At 51.5% G+C, this 18695-nt stretch overlaps 1 protein-coding gene across 1 annotated transcript; it reads left to right on the top strand.

Moving 5' to 3' along the window:
* Window positions 1-1552: 1552 nt before the first annotated feature.
* E2F4 (E2F transcription factor 4) lies at window positions 1553-17824 on the top strand. Its single transcript, XM_077310848.1, has 10 exons — window positions 1553-1712; window positions 6020-6129; window positions 6912-7073; window positions 7574-7617; window positions 8277-8338; window positions 9348-9618; window positions 11983-12174; window positions 13858-13905; window positions 15212-15256; window positions 15627-17824. Exons 1-10 carry the CDS (start codon window positions 1584-1586, stop codon window positions 15740-15742), a joined length of 1179 nt encoding a protein of 392 aa, XP_077166963.1. The 5' UTR covers window positions 1553-1583; the 3' UTR covers window positions 15743-17824.
* The last annotated feature ends 871 nt before the right edge of the window (window positions 17825-18695 follow it).

Genomic DNA, 18695 nt, shown 5'->3' with positions numbered 1-18695 from the left:
GGAGAGGCAAGACTGGAGCTGGGGATATTTCTTCCACTGAGAAGAAGAATGGCGTATAGATATCTAAAATAGCATCATATGTGCATGCATGGGTTACTCAGTTGCTGCTGAGCTGCCTAGGGCTGTGTGCGGCGGCATTTGAATTGGCCTGCAACGGCCGATTCGGACACCACTGTGCACAATCCCAGTACATTTATGGCAATCCTGAAGGGCAGGGGTGGCCAAACTGTGGCCCTTGGACATCTGAAGAGCCACAGTTTGACCTGCTGGAGGTGTTCAGAGGGGGGTTGCTGCTGCCTGCTATGTAGCCAATCCGGAATGTCCTTTGGTGGTCTAACCAGGGCTGCCCCTGGGTAGCTTCCGAGCTCTGATGAAATTGGACTAGTCTGAGCTATCCAGGCCAATGTAATCCAGCTATAGGGGGGACATAGATTCAGTCCTGTAGCACCTTTCAGACCCACACATTTTTATTCAAGGTCTAAGCTTTCAGGTGCATGAAATCCACTGTCTCATCTGTCCTTGCAACATGTACAAATGTGCCGAGTGGCTTCCAACGAAGACCTTATCATCCGAGACCTTGATGCTCAGAGAGCTTTTCCTTTGGAGCCGCTGCTGTCTAATAAGATAATCAGTTCCCAACCAGGGGCAATTCTATGGTTCTCCTATCAGTAGGAAGCAGTTTCTGCCTGGGGGCAGTGATAACTGGAGCCAGGGCCGAAGGAGCGAGCAGTGACTCAGGAAAGCTCACCCCTTGCTACAAATGTTGGTAGTCTTTAAGGTGCTCCTGGATTCTTGTTCTTTTCTGCTGCTGCAGACAGACTAACATGGTTGCCCAACTTGATCTACTCCCCCCCCCACCGCCCCAATAAGACAAAGAGTGAGAAAGGAGGAAAATGTTAGACATTATATGACCAAGTCTTATGCATCCAAGCAGACAGCATAATTGGTGGTGGCTTCCAACGTACCCTTGATTAGATTCAGAAGCAGTTTATCCTAGTGGCACATTTATCACAGGGGCCCTGTGGTGTTGTACAGTTAGGTGGCCTTCACACTGTGATTCTTAGGGGTTTTTCAAACTTATGCAGCTTCGGGACTGCAAGAATGAAACGAGGATGCTCTCAGCTGCTTCCAGAGTCCCTGGTAGGGCTGCCGTGCTATTACAGCACAAGCAATGGTGCCAGTTGTTCTCAGCTAAGGCCCCACAAAAGTCTTCGCAGCGTGTCGACGGAATCCAAATCCGATCAGGCGTCCGAAGAACCCCCCCCCCCCCGGTCGGTCTCCCATAGGCATTCCCGGCGTGTTCTCAGAGGAGCGACGCACTCTTTCGGCCAGCAGGGGTCGCTGGCGGGACCGCCAGCCAGACCCTTTCCCTGGCCCAAGCCGGCTTGGGGGGGCGGAGCTTATGTTTGAAAGAAGGCGTGGCGGGAAGAGCGCGTGCGAGGCCCCGCCCCGTCCCGGGCGGACCCCGCCCTCCTCCTCCCGTCGTGCCCCGCGGCGGCCGGAAGCAGCGGCGGCGGCGGCGGGGTCAGCGCGCGGGGGCCGCACCGGAGTCCTGGGCGCGGAGGGGGGAGGCGGGGGGGCGGATGGCGGAGTCCGGCCCGCAGGCGGCGGGGGGCGGCCCCAGCCGGCACGAGAAGAGCCTGGGGCTGCTCACCACCAAGTTCGTGTCGCTGCTGCAGGAGGCCAAGGACGGCGTGCTCGACCTCAAGCTGGTGAGAGCCGCCGGGAGGGGGAGGGGGAGGGGGAGGGGGAGGGGGAGGGGGACGTGATGTTCGGGCTCGCCGCAGTGACAGGATCGCGCGCAGCCCTGCCTCTCCCCCAGTGGGTGTCTGGGTGAAGCAGGCTGGTCTGGCACCATCAGGCTTCTCTGCCCCCCATCCAAAATGTGTCCCGGGGCCCTGTGTGGTTGCAGGAGCAGCAGCGTTTAATGGATCGTGGCCTCAGGATAGGACTGCGCTGGTTCTATCTCTCGTCCTCCCAACAGCATGGGTGGATGGAGGAGGAAGATGAAGCTAGCTTGGCGGGATGGGCTTTAGGGGGTGGAAGTAGCAGGATCAAGCGCGGTACTCTGCCACCCAGTCCTCCTTCATGGGTCGAGGTAGAAGGCTGCAGGCTAAACTTCCCTGTAGGTTGTAGGGCAGGGTATTTGCCTTGTGTTGGTGCATCTGGTGGGATCGAGTCAGTTCCTTTCTGCCCTCCACCGTGTGTGTGTGTGTGTGTGTGAGAGAGAGAGAGAGAGAGAGAGAAATGTGGATCTGGGTTGCTAGGCAGGTCTGATTTGCCTTACTGGAGAGGTGGTGAGTTTCGGCGTGATGGTGGTCCAAGTTCAGTGTGCTTCATCAAGAGCTTTGCACATGAAGGAAGAGTGTTAGGTTGCCTTGTTCCTTCGGCACAGGATGAGGCTTGTGGCTTCTTCTCCAGGCCATGCACGCTGGCATGCATGAGCCATCCTGATCTCCTTTTGCTTTCACTGGAAAAGTGGCACCAGATGACATGCTTTCGCTTTTCCTATTGTGGGCAGTGGCCTTCTGCTCCTTCTCCCAGTGTGAGGGGCAGGTTTATCATGGAGGCTGCAGCTTTATTTTATAGGTTGTGCCTTTCCCCTGAAGTGACCCCCATCCCACAAAACAGGTTTTTTTTGTCCTAGCCTTTCATCTGCAAAGTGTTCTGCTGAGGAAAGTGCGCCTGCTGCAGTGTGGCATCTGCTGAATGGGGCAACAGACTGATTTGCATGGTGGGTGTGCAGGAGTGCATGAAGGGTTTTCTCTGGGTGTGTGACACAGGTTGGTGCCTTGTCTCGATGAAGTGCAGGTGTGGCAAATTGATGGCCCAGAAGCAGAACTTGGCCCAGAAGCAGAGCTGCTGCTTTACCACAACACCAAAGGAGCTGCAGGTGTAGCCTGTGCTTCCTGGAGAGCTTAACTTTAACTGAAATCTTGCTTAGTTCTGCTGTATTGGGGGGGGGGGGAGGAAACCCTCTTAAACAGCCTTGCAGTTAAAACTCTTCACACCAGTGCAAGGTGCTGCTTGTTGTCCTGGACCAACTGGGGCTGATCAAGAGAAGGAAAGAAGCTTCTGAGGCTCTCAACCACAAGCTGCTTTCATTGATGCATCAGCAAAGAGTTGTTCAAGTTCGTTTGATGGTTTGTATGTTACTCTTGGAGGGCCCCATCCCCTTATGATGGGGAGGCTGCCGTTCAGTACTCCTGCTGGATCCTCTTTGCTGGTGTTTGCTGGACCATTATGCTGGGGCCAGATGCAGAGAGAAAGAGAGAGGAGAGTATCCTTTGCAACGAGGCACCAGAAGGCCTGTGGGACCTGTCAAGGCTAACAGACTGAAGGTGCAGTCCTGTACTGAGAGACAAAGATCATTGGAATGAATGGACTTGGATTGCATTTACTCTGCATAGGACTATAGTGGTGTTGTGAAACAAACGTTTTAGTAGATCACAGTCTGTCAAGTATCTCAGTCACCTAAGCAAGCCCAAAAATATGGAGAAGAGCCAGTGTGGCATAGTCGTTAGCATGTCAGAGCAGGATCTGGGAGGCCCACCTTGGGAATCTCAGCAGGTGGCTCTGGGTCAGTTGCACACACTCAGCCTAGCCTACCTTGCAGGGTTGTTTTGGAGACGGGATGGAGGAATACATCTCAAAAGCAGACCCAGAGCACCGATGAGTGCAGGATCCAGCAAATGCAAGGCTGAACAAGTAGGGTTATGACCAGGGATGGAAGTAAACTGTTACAGGCCAGGTCAGCTGGTAAGGAAGTGGGACCTCTCTTACTCTATGGAATCTCCCAAGAGAGAGAGCAACAGTGAGAAATGTAACTGACCGGCACCCTTAGTTATGACCCACTTGGGACTTAAGGCTACAGGAGGTGACTAAGCAAAGCCAGGTCAAGGTGATAGAAGGATGAGCAAAACAGCTCATCCCTGGACTTGCAGAAGCCGCATTCCACAGTGCCCAATAAATTCCCGGTTGGCAGCTTCGTGCCCGAGCTGCCTCCTTGAAATATGGTTTTCATTGGAATGTGACAGCTTTAAATGCTGCTACGCAGTCTCCTGGGAGAGAGCCAGACTGGTCTTGGCAAGCTGGTTGCCTCACATGCAAGCAGAGCATAATAATTATGCCCGCCCTTGGTTTGAGGTCCAACTATGTCTAGTTGAGCCATCTCTGGCAATGGGGGCGTCACCCTTGGGGGTTGCTGGGACTCCTGTGCAGTTGCCCAAGTAGGCCACATGCAGTACTTGTGCTTGGGGCATCCTGTGGCTGGGAGTGCCACTGGATTAGTTGGGTGTCGGGTGAAGCCATGCTCTGTTCATTTCTTTTGAGCAAGCTTCTTAGGCATTTCTGATAAAGGCTTCAAGTCTTTTGCCTTTTGAGGCAGTGTGAATAATTCCTTCCAATGAACTCCCCACATCGTTCATAGCTTACTATGTTGCTTTGGGAAGCCTCCTGAATCATTTTAAGATGCAGAAAATGGAATCTAGTTCAGTGGGCAAGACGGCCTAGGTGCCTCTGCCACAGATGCCCTGTAAAACCTCTTTCATGGCTGGTTGGCTTAGCAATCAGTTGAGCAAATGACAGTGTTCAGATGGGTTTCCAGGAATGTTATGGTGCACTGGCTCAGGAGCCATTTGGGAGCAACTTAAGTTGTGTTTCCATTGTGATTTTACGGAGTGTTAACTGAAGCAGTAAGATTCCACTGGGCTTATGGCCAGCCCACAATAACATCCACTGAAACAGCAGGACTCACCGCTAGGAGGAGGTGAAGCCATAAGATCAGCTCTCTGCTAAAGAGCTTCCCTGTCTGGAAATTTTAGAGGGGGTATATTGTAATTGTTTTACATTTTTTAAAACCTGTATGAGGATTTTACCATTGTCATCTGCCCTGAACGTTTCGGAAGGGCAGGTTAAAAATCATTTTTAAAAATATTATTATTATTTTGATGCTAGTTTATTATATTTACTATGTCTTTATCATGCTCTTTCATCAAGGGGTTCTGGATGGGTGTTCCTCAATCTTCAAGGTTGCACAATAAGCTTCCATGGAAGGTTGGAAATTCAGATGAGGGTCTCCCGGACTCTTGCCTGACAGCCTCAATGCAACTCCATGCTTTCCAAATAGGATTCTTGTTGCGCTGAAAACCTTAACAAGTTTTAAATTCTAGTGTAAGCTTTTGTAGACAGCATCAGCAGCTTAAAAAATGGTCAGTCTTCCAGGTACTACAAGACTCTTGTGCTCTTTTGTGGTTAGGGCGTTGGCTGCAGGTCCTTGGAGGTCTAGATTCTCAAAAGAGCCAACGCATCACTTGTCCAGTTGTGATGCTGTCAGACATAGTTTATCTGATCACCGATACTCCATGCCATGAACATCATGTGGACACACATGAGGCTTCCTTATTCTGAATTAGATCATTGTTGTCTACTATTCTGACTGGCAGTCACTTTCCACTGTCTCTGATAGTTATTTTTTATTTTTTTACCTGGAGATGGAAGAGACTGAATCTGGGACGTTCTGCCTGCCGAGCAGATACTCTACTGAGACACGGCCCTTCCCCAAATATAATCTCACTATTCTCTGACAGTAAATTGGAAGCTTCCTTCTAAATCTCAGGGGCTGTCTCAACTATTACAGGGAGGGGAGAGATTAAGATGTTCGTTTTCCTCCTATCACCCACAAAGTGGAACTTCTCCACTTCACCCTCTGTGAAATTGAGCCCACCTGGGGATCTTCTGGGATCCCAAGGCCAACGTATGCGTTGTCCCTTTCCCTGGTAAACCTGGCACGTACAAACCAACGCACTGAATGGAACATCCAGAGGCAAACAGGTCTGGCTTCATTCTTGTCCTGAGCTGGCCGGGAAGGAAAGTTCCTGCCTGTAATTGACAAAGTGGCACTTGGCTAAGGGTGGCTTTTCAATGTTACGTTTGGATAATTTGATAAAACCAGATGCTTTCAGAAAGGGAATAATGAAGCCATCGCAGCAAAGTGATTTCTTTTCTGCTCCCTCCTTAGGCGGCAGACACCCTGGCAGTGCGGCAGAAGAGGCGCATCTATGACATCACAAACGTCCTGGAGGGCATTGGGCTGATTGAGAAGAAGTCCAAGAACAGTATTCAGTGGAAGTGAGTACGGGCAGTTCAGCTGGGATGGAAGGAGACCCCCGAAAACAGGCTTTTGTTCTCAAGAGCACACTGGTGGGAATTGCTGATGAGTTTCCGTTGCAGCAGACATGCAGTCTGAAAGCTCTTCCCATGAGGCTGGGAGTTCAATCCCAGCAGCTGGCTCAAGGTTGACTCAGCCTTCCATCCTTCCGAAGTTGGTAAAATGAGGACCCAGCTTGCTGGGAGGTAAACGGTAATGGCTGGGGAAGGCACTGGCAAACCACCCCGTATTGAGTCTGCCATGAAAACGCTAGAGGGCGTCACCCCAAGGGTCAGTCATGACTCGGTGCTTGCACAGGGGATACATTTACCTTTTACCTTCCGTTGCTGCAGGTAGGGCTTGTTCCCAGAGACAGACAGAGTGCTAGGCTCCGATCAGCCGGCATTGTGGAAAAGAACCGTGGGATGGGGTGGGGGCTATGTGGGGAGCTGGCTAGAAGATGTGGGGACTGAGGGGGGAGGAAGGAGGCTCTATTCTAAACTGGATTGGATATCACACTCCATGGTACTCCCTTCTTGGGCTGCATAGAGTCACGTTTGCAATCGTCATAATCAACCAAAAGTGTTGGGACTATTGGTGTGTATTCAGATCTACCCGAGCTGAAAATATACCTGAAAAATACCTTATTGGTCTTTTTTGGGTATATTTCGGGATCCCAAATGTACTCGGGTTCTATCGGGAAAACCAGATGGATTTACCACCTTCTTCCCCCCCCCCTCCCCGGCCCGCCTTCCCCCTCCAGAGGCGTGGGCCCCGGCTGCAACACCCGCGAGATCGCCCACAAGCTGATTGAGCTGAAGGCTGAGATCGAGGACCTGGAGCAGCGGGAACGAGAGCTGGAGCAGCAGAAGATGTGGGTGCAGCAGAGCATCCGCAACGTTTCTGACGATGTCCAAAACAACCGATATCCTTTGCCTCGGACGCGTGCTCCTTTTCCTTCCCCTGCTTTCACCCTCGGGCCCTTCTGCCGGGACGATACAGGGAAAACCTGGAGTCCCAGCCTCTGAAGAGATACGGAAATCCAAAGCTGGAAAAGGGGCAACCTCCCTTCCGAGTGTTAGCACTGTGTCATTGGCCAAGGCCAAGAGGTTGAAGGCGGTTTTGCCGAATCAGGTCTCCAACAGCCACTGAGAGGTCTGAGGTCGAGAGAGCCTCTGCCTGCGGGTTGGTCCCTGCAGCTGATAATCAGAGGAGCGGCAACATGTGACAGAGAATAGCTTGACACAAATGTACTGATGGGTGGGGTGGGGCTGGATCTGGATATCCTGACTATTGTTCTGCACATGTGACAAAGTTGTGCAAAGAATAGGTTTCACTCTTTGTTCCACAGTGGTACCTTTTGTAGATCTCTGCATGATCTCTTTGCTTCTGGATGCAGCAGAATTTTCCCTTGACTCCAGGAACGTTAGCCTATGTGACGGATGAAGACCTCTGCAAATGCTTTTCAGGTAAGGCTGTAGCTCTGTTTCCTGGCTAGGCTTCCTTCGGGCCTCTTTAGTACATCCGTGATAGCTGCTGCTTCTGGAAAGACATATGCAGTTTGGGATTCCACAGACCCTGTGCATCTGGTTCAAAGGGGCAGGCGGGGGGGGGGGTGTCCCTTCAGCATATGTAGAGGCAGAGACGGTAAGAGTTGGATCTCACAACTCCTTTCTGCTAAGTCTAGGCCCAAACCTTGCTCCGTTGCAGGAAGTGCTTCTCTGTTAAAAGTCAACTTAGCCGTAGGTCATTGACGACTCCCACCTTTTCCCTTTGGCCTCTCGTCAGCCCTTGACGGTGAGACAGTTTTGTCTGAAGCCAGGCCTCGTGCCCAGCTTGGTCATTTGGGCTGTTCAGATTTGCCATGCTCTGCTGTCAGCTTGCTGATTGCATGGCTAGACCATTTGGATCGAAACTGACTGTGTCCTATGGCAAAATTCACCAGAGAGCTGTCGGGGCAAATTGCAGGAGGGCCCTGACTATGTCACATTGATGTTTTAGAAAGGATGGGATTAGGAAAAGGTGCCGGTGGGGTTCCTCCCCATGAGACTCTGCATTGTGTGGCCTCCGCGCTCTGTTCTCAGGCTTGCTCAGTCTGCTGACGGCTGTCTCCGATCTCTCGTTTCAGGCGACACGCTGCTAGCCATCAGAGCCCCGTCGGGTACTCAGCTAGAAGTTCCTGTTCCCGAGGTAGGTTGTGTGGGGTGGGCATTTGGTTGGAAAGAGGCAACGTGGGGAGGCTTTGGCTGAACCTCTGGGCTGAGGCTGGGAAGCTTGGCTCTCTTGTGCTAGTCTGATACCGTCACTTTAAAAGTCATAATGATGGTAAGATGAATAACCACAATTTAGACCAGGGGTAGTCAAACCACAGCCCTCCAGATGTCCATGGACTACAATTCCCACAAGCCCCTGCCAGCGAATGCTGGCAGGGGCTTGTGGGAATTGTAGTCCATGGACATCTGGAGAGCCACAGTTTGACTACCCCTGATTTAGACCATGAGTTCTGCCTTGCCCTTCTCTCCAGGGGAAAACACAAAGGCCTTACAGTTGGAAAACATTCTCTCCCTTCCAAGTTTCTCATTCGATCCCTGCAATGCTGAACGTTTCAAGATCAAGAACTCAGGGTGGTGTCCCTATCTCGTTTAAGCCTAGCCAGCCAAACCTGTCCTAAAAATAACTATCCGAGCTGCTGGCCCAGGGGAGGGGGAGGTGAGGATGACAGTCTCTGTTTTGAAGAAGTGGTGTTGATTTGGGCTTAGCAGATGAAAAGGGCTGGATGTTTATGGTTTGGGCATGTCGAAAACTGTCTTCTGTCTTGGGTGACTCCAAAAATGTCCCCATATGAGTTCCAAGATGGGGATGTTGATGGGGGGGGGGGGGGAAGATGGAATCCTCTGAGCATCTTCGTGGCAACTGTAGGGTTTGTGGGGGACGTCAGTCGAGGGGGGCCTGTGACTGAGTGGTAGAGCATCATCTTGGCATGCAGAAGGTCCCACATTTAATCCCTGGCATCTCTAGTTAAGAGGACCGGGTAGCAGGGGATGTGAGAGACCTCGGCTTGAGACCCTGGAGAACCATTGCCAGACTTAGTAGACGGTGTTAACCGTCGTGGATCAGTCTAAGGTAGTTTTTATATCTGATGATGATGTCTCTCTCTCTCGGCGTAATTCCAAAGGCACACCTGTTCCTTTGTCTACAGGGCTTGAACGGGCAAAAGAAATACCAGATCCACCTGAAAAGCACAAGCGGTCCAATTGACGTCCTGCTAGTCAATAAGGATGTCTGGAGCTCCCCGCCGGTTGTGCTACCCGTCCCTCCCCCAGAAGACCTTATCCAGTGCCAGCCAGTTACTCCTTCCAAGCCCCACTCCCAAGAGGCGTCCCTTCCCAGTGGCACGCACCCTTCCACACCCGGGCCCAACAGCGCTCAGGACCAGGCCCCTGCTGCTCAGAAAACACCCAGCACCACAGGTCAGTGGGAGGTGCAGGTGGAGAATGGATTTGTGGGAGGAGGAGGGGTGGGGTTGAGCTTTGCTATAACTGTCTGCCATGCCCTTGTATGCAGACCTTTGAAGGGGCAGGATGGGGTGGTAGCAGCCTTGGAGGAATGCATGCAGGGCCAGGGGTTTTGGCCCCCAGTTGCTCTTGCAGGGGTGATATTAGAAGAGCTGGTTTTTTGATTCTCTAGTTTTTGCTACCGAAGGGGCTCCTAAGACAGCTTACAAACACCTTTCCCGTTCCTCTCCCTACAACAGACACCCTGTGAGATAGGTGGGGTTGAGAGAACTTTGAGAGGAATGCTCTGTGAGAACAGCTCTAACTGTAACTAGCCCAAGGTCACCGAACTGTCTGCGTGTGGAGGAGTGGGGAATCAAACCTGGTTCTCCAGATTAGACCCCGCCTCTCTTAACCCCCGCGCTACTGGCGTTTGCTCAGTAATGCGTTCTCACTGAGGTGGTAAACCTGTGCCTGATCCTAAACAGGCTGCGGGGAAGGTCTCCTTGTATTCGCCAGTATTCCTCTATACAGCCCCCACCTGAAGTCGGAGCGAAGGTCACTATAGCCTCTTCCTACTGTGCCAGTCTTCTGGGAATGCTTGTGCTGCGGGGAGGAGCCTTCCTTCACAGTACTTGTGTCCCCGTAGCTGGATATGGTGCATCCATTCACAGGTCTACCACTGTTGAGAATCTGGCCCAGTGGAGCTTTCTTCTAAGCAATGCATAACTGGCTGAAGCTTCCAGGAAGCTTCTGTTTTCTTAGGGCAGGGGTAGTCAACCTGTGGTCCTCCAGATGTCCGTGGACTACAATTCCCATGAGCCCCTGCCAGCATTTGCTGGCAGGGGGCTCATGGGAATTGTAGTCCACGGACATCTGGAGGACCACAGGTTGACTACGCCTGCCTTAGGGGAAAAAAATCAGTGGCGCTCTCCATGTTCTTGAGCACTGCCTTTGTCTCCCACTTTATTGTGTGCCTTTCCTGTTCTCTCACCTTGCTCAGTTTTGCCAGTGGTGCTGAGCAGTGGGCCTCATCATCCCGTTCTCATCTCTGGAGGCCAGGGGTGTCCGATGGGATTCCTGGAGCCTGTCACAGGCCTCTTTCTGTCTTGTGTGACAGCGTCCTTAGGGGACGTAGCATATTATCTCAGTGAATGCATACACAGGGCAACATTCCGTTATCTTCCAGCCAAGTGCCTCAGGATTTGTCCATCTACCCTGAACGTCTGCGGTCTTTTAGACCTGCTTCTCGAAGGAAGGCTTTGCTTCCGCTACGCAGCAGGAAAGTGGCAGGTTGGCCCCGGGCAAATATTTGTTTTGCATCGTACGCCTTGTGCATTCTCTCAAGGATTAAATTGCAGTCTCCCACTCTTAGCTCTTGGAATGTGTGAAGCAATCCACTGCCAGCCTTTGTCTTCTATCCTGACATCAAACCCAAAAGGAGTTAACTGTTTTAAGGCTGATTTTCATCCGGGCGTCTTTCACCTGCTGGGATGGTGAGCTCTAATTTAAAAGGAAAAAAAATAACTAATTTGCAAACATGCAAATTGTAGACGGGGCTGTGAAGAGTCACTGTGGAAGGGGAAATAAACCCTGTGGCAGTCCCCTCCTTAGGCACCCAGCTCTCTTGTCCAGTGGGGGTTCAGCAGATCGGTCCCCCCCTTCCCCGGCTGTCAACGTTAAGTGGCAGACGGAGCATGCTCCGTCCTCATTGAAACTTTAAAGACTCCTTCAGTTAATTTAGGAAGCTTTATTTTTCTGCATACACGGGGATTCCTCTGACTACGTAAAAAAGGTAAAGGTATCACCTTCTTACGCTCTGCCATCACAGCTGCACTCATAGGAGCAAGGTGTTCTGCAGGTGCCAGCCTGCAAAGGAGCAAAATCCTCCACCTGCCCCGCCACGATGCCTTCTCCATTGTGGCCCCCACCTTGTGGAACGGCCTGTCAGAAGGGGCCAGGAAGGCTTCCCGCAAACAGTGCAGGACCAATTTTTTCAAGAGGCCCTTTCTCTGAAAGTAGTGGAGTTTCACTATGTTAAATTATTCACAAAGTTACTGGGATAAATCATTAGAGACTATACTGCTGTGTCTAGGCTGCATGAAACAAAGATCCTTCTGTATACTTTCTGCATCAATTTATTTCCGTTCTGGTTTTGGATTTGCGGATTGGGTTCTGCAACCCTGATTTTATTGCGCCACTTTTATTGAATGTCCCATCCTGTTGCTTGCTTTGGCTCTCTCCGTGCAATCCGCCTTGTGTCCCAGTGAGACTGGTTGCTGCAGGGTGGAAGAAGGCCTGTCGTTTTGCAGAACTGATGCTCTATTTCACCCCTTGCAGACAGCGGCATCTCGACAGCCGAATCGAGAAGCAGCAGGGAGCTGGACTCGCTCACCCCCTCGACCGCCCCCGCCAGCCCTCCTGCCGGGCTGGACACGCAGCCTCTCCAGTCCTCTGCCTTGCTGGACGGCAGCTCCGTCCTGCCCTGTCCCTCGTCCTCCTTTGAGCCAATCAAGCCAGACCCCACAGAAAGTGAGTCTCTCTCGTCGGGGCTTTCAGGGAGGTGGGTGGGGCAGAGTTGTCATTCCCCTGGCGAGGCCTGGAGGTCCAACTCAGGGAATTTTAACAGTTCTCCAGAATGCAGAGATCAGTTCTCCTGAAGGAAATGATTATTGATTGATTTCTTGGGTATGCTGCCCTGCCCTGTGGCTCAGGGCAGCTCACAGTTGGCAGCTTTGGAGATAGACCTTATGGTGTTGTCACCATGGGGATCCTTTCCCTCTCCAAATGTCCTTCCCAGGCACCAGCCTCAAACCTCCAGGGCAGTAGATGGGGTGTGTGCACGGCTCAGATGTTCCAGGAATGCCGCATGATGGAGCCAGTCCCTCTTTCAGCCGTTTTCCTTGCTCTTGAGCCAGTGAATGTGCTATTTGTGCGGAAGAATTCGCCTGCTTCACATTCTGTAGGCAATTCCAAGTCTGCTGTGGCGAGAAAGCTTTGGCTCTTGGCCAGTGAGCTGCAGCCAGCAAACTCTGCATCCTTCTCTGTACTGCTTCATCTTCCAGAAGCCACCGCAAGAGTTAAGGCTCTCTCCACACTTTGCCCTGCGAAGGAGGGTAATGCCTGCAAGTCTGATGTTATAGGATCCCCTCCACCATGGGCTGGATCAGGCAGAGGGCACTGGAGAGGCTTACAGACATAATTCCTTCCTCTAAGATTCTGCAGAGGAGGAGGAGGAGACAGCACCACACACTGTCCTGTCCTGAGTCTGGGCAGTCTCCCTAAGCTTTCTCAGAGCGTTTCTGCCTTGTTTACTCTGGTGGTGGCTAGTCTCTCCTTACTAAACAGGCAAAGGTAGCTGCTACCAGAGTAGCTTAGATGTCTTTTCCCAAGACAGACTTATGATTCCTTCTCTTTTTGTGGGATGCAAAGACAGGCCAAGTGGATGAAAGAGTGTGTGTGTGTTTGTGTGAGGGGCAGCAACTGCCTGAAACCATCTCCCATGCCTCCTGCTGATGTAAAGGAGCCTGCTTCTGACACTCAGATCTGCCCACTGCCTTGGGGGAGCAGGGGGGTGCATGCCTTCTCTCGCCTGCTCTTTGACTTTCATTCACTGCTGAACTGCAGCGCCACCTTTCCTTGGAATATGTCAAGCAGAATGTAGCCAGAACTTTTGTTTGCTGCAAAGAGCAGAACTGGAATTTGCTGGGCCTTAAGGACTACCCAGCTTCTGTCTCCAGCTGCAATATGCTGTGGGCGTATAGAAGCAATTTCTAAAACACCAATAGTGACTTAAGATGATGTACCTACACCACAGACTTAAGCTGATTAAAAAACTAAAACCTCACAATTATCCTAGGAATTTAGGTTGGAGAGGGTGTTGATAGTTGTCTGTTGAGTGCCTCTCATGCTTCTAAAAACTATGGTTCCTAGATTATCCAGGGAGAAGGAGCACCTGTTTGTTTGAACAATGTGCATAGCTTTTCTGGCAGCACTAAAAGCAGTGTATAACCTGCTCTCAGTCTGTAAGGTGGACATGCCTTTAGGACACTTCACAGCTGTGACTGAAATGGACTCCACTGCCCCTGCAGCAAAAAACATTATTGGATCGCCAATGTGGGGCACCCAGTCAGGGTTGACCAGCCCGTGGGGGTTGTGCTGTTCAGGAAGATTATTGGCCTCACAAAAGGCTAAGCCATCTTTTCTGTCTTTCAGTACTGGAGCTTCCTAAAGAGCTTTCAGAGATGTTCGATCCAACAAGAGGTATGCCACAGAACTGTATTTTGCTTTGCTTTTCCTGGACAGTGTGAAAGAACTTGTGTCTGCCGGGATTCTTTGCACTCTCCATTGGTGGGGTGTGGGGATGGAGGGGAATTCCAGGAGCATAGCAGGTCCTATAAGGCAAAGTTCAAGTCCAGTGGCACCTTTAAGGCCAACAATGTTGAATTCTGGGTATAAGCTTCCCTGTGCGCTAGGAGGACTGCTGTTCAAACCAAAGCTGTGAATGGGGCGGAGCTTGGGGGTGTGTGAGTCTTGCAGCAGAGTGGCCTCTGCTGGATATTTGGGGTTTAACAGCCAGTCCCTTTCCCTTTCCCTGCTTAGTGTAGCTGGAGCTCTGCTTAATTCGCACAGCAAGACTTGATGTTCTGCAGGCAGAGAGCAGTTTTTTAAAATAGGCAGGCTATCATTTGCCTCTGCTTCCAATTTGTAACACTTTCCTCCAGCTTTTTTCTTAAATAAACTGCAACAGCATCCCTTCAGTCAGTTCCGGACACGCCACAGGAGTACATATTGTAAGATGGCTGGAGCCGGTTTTGTGTTTGACCTCCAGTGTAAAACAACATAGGCTACAATACCTATCCTATATATACATAGAATCCCTTAAGAAAGGGCTGCTGAAGGATTGAACCGTATGTTGCAGTGTTCTAATAAAGTACTTCCAAGGGCCAGCTGATTAATGGCGACCCCTCTAGGATTCAGTGCAAAACCAAAAAGGGAATGAAAACCCAACCTTAATAAAGTCAGGAGCTCATATGTTGAGCTATAAAACAATATAACATTTTAACAATTATTTATTAAAGTACACCAATATTAGGCTAAAAACAAAGTAAAAACTATATAAACATGATACAGATCTAATTGCACGTGAACAAACCAAATGTGCTTCGACCCTACTGGGTCTTCCTCGGTGGTCAATAATAATATTAAATAATGCACTGAGAAAGTTTGGTCTGTTCATGTGCAGTCCCCACGAGGCCCGAGTTCAAATGTGCCCTTGTGCTGCGGAAGCTCTCTGGATGACCTTAGGCCAGCCACCTCACAGGGGGGTTGTGAGGATTAAAACAGAGGACTGGAGAACAACGTAAGCCACCTTGTGTCCCTGGTGCAGAGAAAGGTGGGGTATGAATGAATTAAATAAATGCATTGTTTTAAAAGTTTGCTTGGTTGGAGATGGGAAGGGGCCCTGAATCATGGGGCAGAGCAAAGGGGAAGTGAGGAACGGGCACCCGGGCTGGGAAGCCGGTGGCAGAGTGCAGAAGTGTGACGTGTGTCTCTTTCTCCCGCGCAGAATGCATGAATTCCGAGCTGCTGGAAGAGTTGATGTCCTCTGACGGTAAGGCTGAAGCCAGGGATCCCTAAACCGTGTGGAGCTTATGGGTGCTTTTGCAGTTTCGAGGCTGCTGAGTAGGTGCCGCCACCAAATGGCTGGCAAGGGGAAGTAATCACTGAGCATTGAGGGGTTCCACGCCCAGGCCCCTGCGATGATGGAGGCAGACTGTCTCTGCAAGGGTGCTCCCTTCAGGCCCACGGGGTGTGGGGGTATCCTGGCCTCTTCTGGTGCACCTTCTGCTTCAGTGAGGTGGAGGAAAACTGGGACCGAAGAATGCCTTGGCAGGCCATGGGTGCCATGCTGGGGATCGCGGCGGTTGGGACAGCCTCCTGCGCCCGGTAGCCCTCCTGACCCCCGCTTTCTCTTTGGCCAGTGTTCGCTCCCTTGCTGCGCCTCTCCCCGCCTCCCGGAGACCACGACTACATCTACAACCTGGACGACAGCGAAGGGGTGTGCGACCTCTTTGACGTGCCGATCCTCAACCTCTGACTCTTGGCAGGCTGTCTGGAATGGACTTTGGGATGCACCGAGACATATATATTTTTTATAAAAAAAAAACACAAACTGTCTTTGGGGGGAGTAAAGCCCCTGCAAGATTTGGGAATAATTTGTTTTGTTTTTTGCTAGTGCTTGAGTGACTCACCTGAGCTGCTGTAGTTTTGAACATGAGACCCGGGAGGGCAGACTTCCTCCCTTCCTTCCTTCCAAGGCTTGGAGCCCCCTTATTTGAGGCATCTTCCTTTCCCACAATGGCAAGGGCTGTGTCTCTGCCTTTTTTTTTTTTAAACCTCCATTTTCGCTGGCCTTTCCCCGGATCCCAGGCGTCTCCCTCCCAGATGGAATTGCCATCGAACCTTCCCGTCTAGCTGAAGAGCTTCCTCAGGTCCCCACGCCTGCTTCTGGCTTTCCTGCACTCCTGGAGACACTTTTGCATTTGAAAACCGAGGGCTGATCCGCAGCCTGGTTCCGTTGGGAGAGCGAAGGACTGGTCTGCTATTTGCGTTGTCCTCGTTGTAAACACGACTGTGCTTTCTCTGACGACTGTGCTTTTCTGGTGCAGGGCGGAGGGAGTGGGAGGCTGAAGCCCCAGGGATCACTTCGGGTTGGTTTAATTGTAGGGCAGGTGCTTAGAAGTGGCCTTTTAGCGTTCTTACCTCCAGGCACAAGATTCTGTCTTGCTCAGGCCGCTGTGAGCGGAGAGGTTCTTCTCCTTGAGCCCTGTGGGCAAACGAAAAGGGGGGGGCGGGGGGGTTCCGGCTTTGCACAGTCACTTTCCTCCAAGAAGGCACAACTGAGAAAAGGATTGCTCCGAACGGCGGCCGTGGCGTATTTGGCAAGGAAAAGGCCTCGTTGGGACCTTCTTGCAAAAAGCTACAAGCTAGGCCCTGAGCTCTGCAGCAGAAGCTGGTGGTGGCATTCCACGGGTCACTCGGTCAGCCTGCAGGGACGCAGTGGAATCGAGGGCCACGGAAGAGCAGCGTTCTGTGTGCCACGTATTCCCTCTCCACCCTTCAGGCTGTGCGGGGCTGCCAGGCTAGCATGTCTCTACCTTTCTTAGGCTTCTCCTGTACCTTCTAATGACAGGTGTTTGTGGTTTTTAACCCCTGGCTGATCATCCGAAGGGAGGGTGAGAAAGCTCCCTTTTGCACTTCTGGAAGGCTCACCCTTGGCTAGCTGAACCGTCACTCGCTCTCGGCTCCGTGCTCTTGCCCTGTTAAACTCTCCTGCCCCAGCCCTTAGCGGTTTGGCGGCTTCCCAGCAGTACAAGGCCTTGCTGCCGAGGAGACTGGCAGCAGCTGAAGGGCATCCCCCCCAAACCTCGCTGCGTGGCACGAAGTCTGATTTCCGTGGAACTTGCTGGCTTGTCAGTATGCTGGGGGCTGCAGGTGGGTTTGGGTCACCATCCCCAGAACCAGGGAGTGCTTGGCTGCTGCAGAGGCCTTTGGTTGCAGGGGAAAAAGGTGTGGTCCTCTGCAGAGTTGCTCCGATCTCAGACGTGTTGCAACGAAGGCTCTTAGACCAGAGCAGCTCTGCATGGTGTTCCATTGCTAGTCTTACTTGTTGGGAGTGCTGACCCAGACCTACGTGCCTCTCTCTGTCTTTTGCAGGGGGTTTACTGTTTGCTTCACACACCCCTCCAGAATGGAAGTTTCTGTTTTCCAGAGACTTAAGAAGCTAGTGCAACAACGGCATGGCTTGTTCTGGGTTTGAGTATCCCAGGTTTTTTGAGTGTGTCTCTCTTCTCCCACACCCCAAGTCTCTAGGAAGCCAGCTGGCTCGCCTATTTGCTGGTTCACACGGGTTCCTCGACCTTTGTGAAAGTTATCTGCTAACTCTCTCTCCCCCCACCCTTGCTTATCTGTGCTGTCAGTCTGTTAGATGACGTCCGGAAAGAAGATACCGAGAGAGATGTACAATGGGAAAAATGAATTTTGATTCGTATATAAAGATTATTTTTATACTTGTTTTGCAGCAAAAACAAAACTTGCCTGTAATATTTGTACAGTGGGTTTGTTTTGGGGTTTTTTTTGGAATGAATAAACCGATCCTCTCCAGGGGTCCCTGCTATCAGGACGAGTCACCACCCTGCTCTGTGGTCGTGCTACCGTGGGGATGCCGAAGCAGATCACGATGTTTTCCTTTTCCCCATTTTCTCCTCTCAGCAGGCTTGCAAGGTAGGCTAGGCTGAGAGCGTGTGATTGGCCCAGGTTCACCTGCCAATTCTGAATTGAGGGATGAGGCTGTGAGCTTCCCTGGTGGCAGGTGGCTGTAAAAAAGATCTTGGTTTGGGATCTGAACACACTGGCTCCAGCAGTGGATTTCTGCTAATGAGAACAGAAGGTAGATTTTTTTTTTGCCAATTTCTCCCCTCTGCTGCAGCTCCCCCACCCCTGTTCGTTCGTTCAGGGCTTCAGGCAGGGGCCACGGCTCAACACCAGAGCACCCGCTTGGCACGCAGAGAGTCCCAAGTTCGATCCTTGCTGTCCCCAAGTGAAAGAATCGGGTGACGGGGCAATCTGAAAGATCTTTAGCTGGGACCCTGCAAAGCCAATCCCAGTCTGAGTAGACAGGATTGGCCTTGATGGACCACAGCAGTTTCATGTGTTTGCTTTGGGCCCTTCCAGCTGCCGTAGGAGGCAAGAAGCCTGTTTCATTGACAAAAACCCCACCAGCAGGAATTTCTGCAGGATCTGACCCATCAGCTGCCAGCCGACTTCCTAAGTTAAACGTTAACGAGACGTCGGCCGCTTGCCCTGCAAAAACAGATTGCGGTAATCACTTGGGAGAATTTGTAACAGAAGGTAGGTAAAGCACAAGGGGGAGGGAAATCTTTCCCTACCGTGGGCCTGGCAGAAATCTTTCCAAACCAACGGCCTGGCAGAAAAGGGCGGTTTGCCCGCTTTGTTCCAGTGCTGCCCCTCTATTCCAGCCATAGATGCAG

The sequence above is a fragment of the Paroedura picta genome, chromosome 14 (genome assembly GCF_049243985.1).
Source record: "Paroedura picta isolate Pp20150507F chromosome 14, Ppicta_v3.0, whole genome shotgun sequence".
Classification (NCBI taxonomy): domain Eukaryota; kingdom Metazoa; phylum Chordata; class Lepidosauria; order Squamata; family Gekkonidae; genus Paroedura; species Paroedura picta.
This window is presented reverse-complemented; position numbering and strand designations above follow the sequence as displayed.

Bases quoted from the DNA above. Each gene is read 5' to 3' on its own strand.
- E2F4 (XM_077310848.1), top strand. From the start codon at position 1,584: ATGGCGGAGTCCGGCCCGCAGGCGGCGGGGGGCGGCCCCAGCCGGCAC. The intron at 7,618-8,276 runs GTAAGGCTGTAG...CTCTCGTTTCAG, and splicing joins CCTCTGCAAATGCTTTTCAG to GCGACACGCTGCTAGCCATC. The intron at 8,339-9,347 runs GTAGGTTGTGTG...CTTTGTCTACAG, and splicing joins TAGAAGTTCCTGTTCCCGAG to GGCTTGAACGGGCAAAAGAA.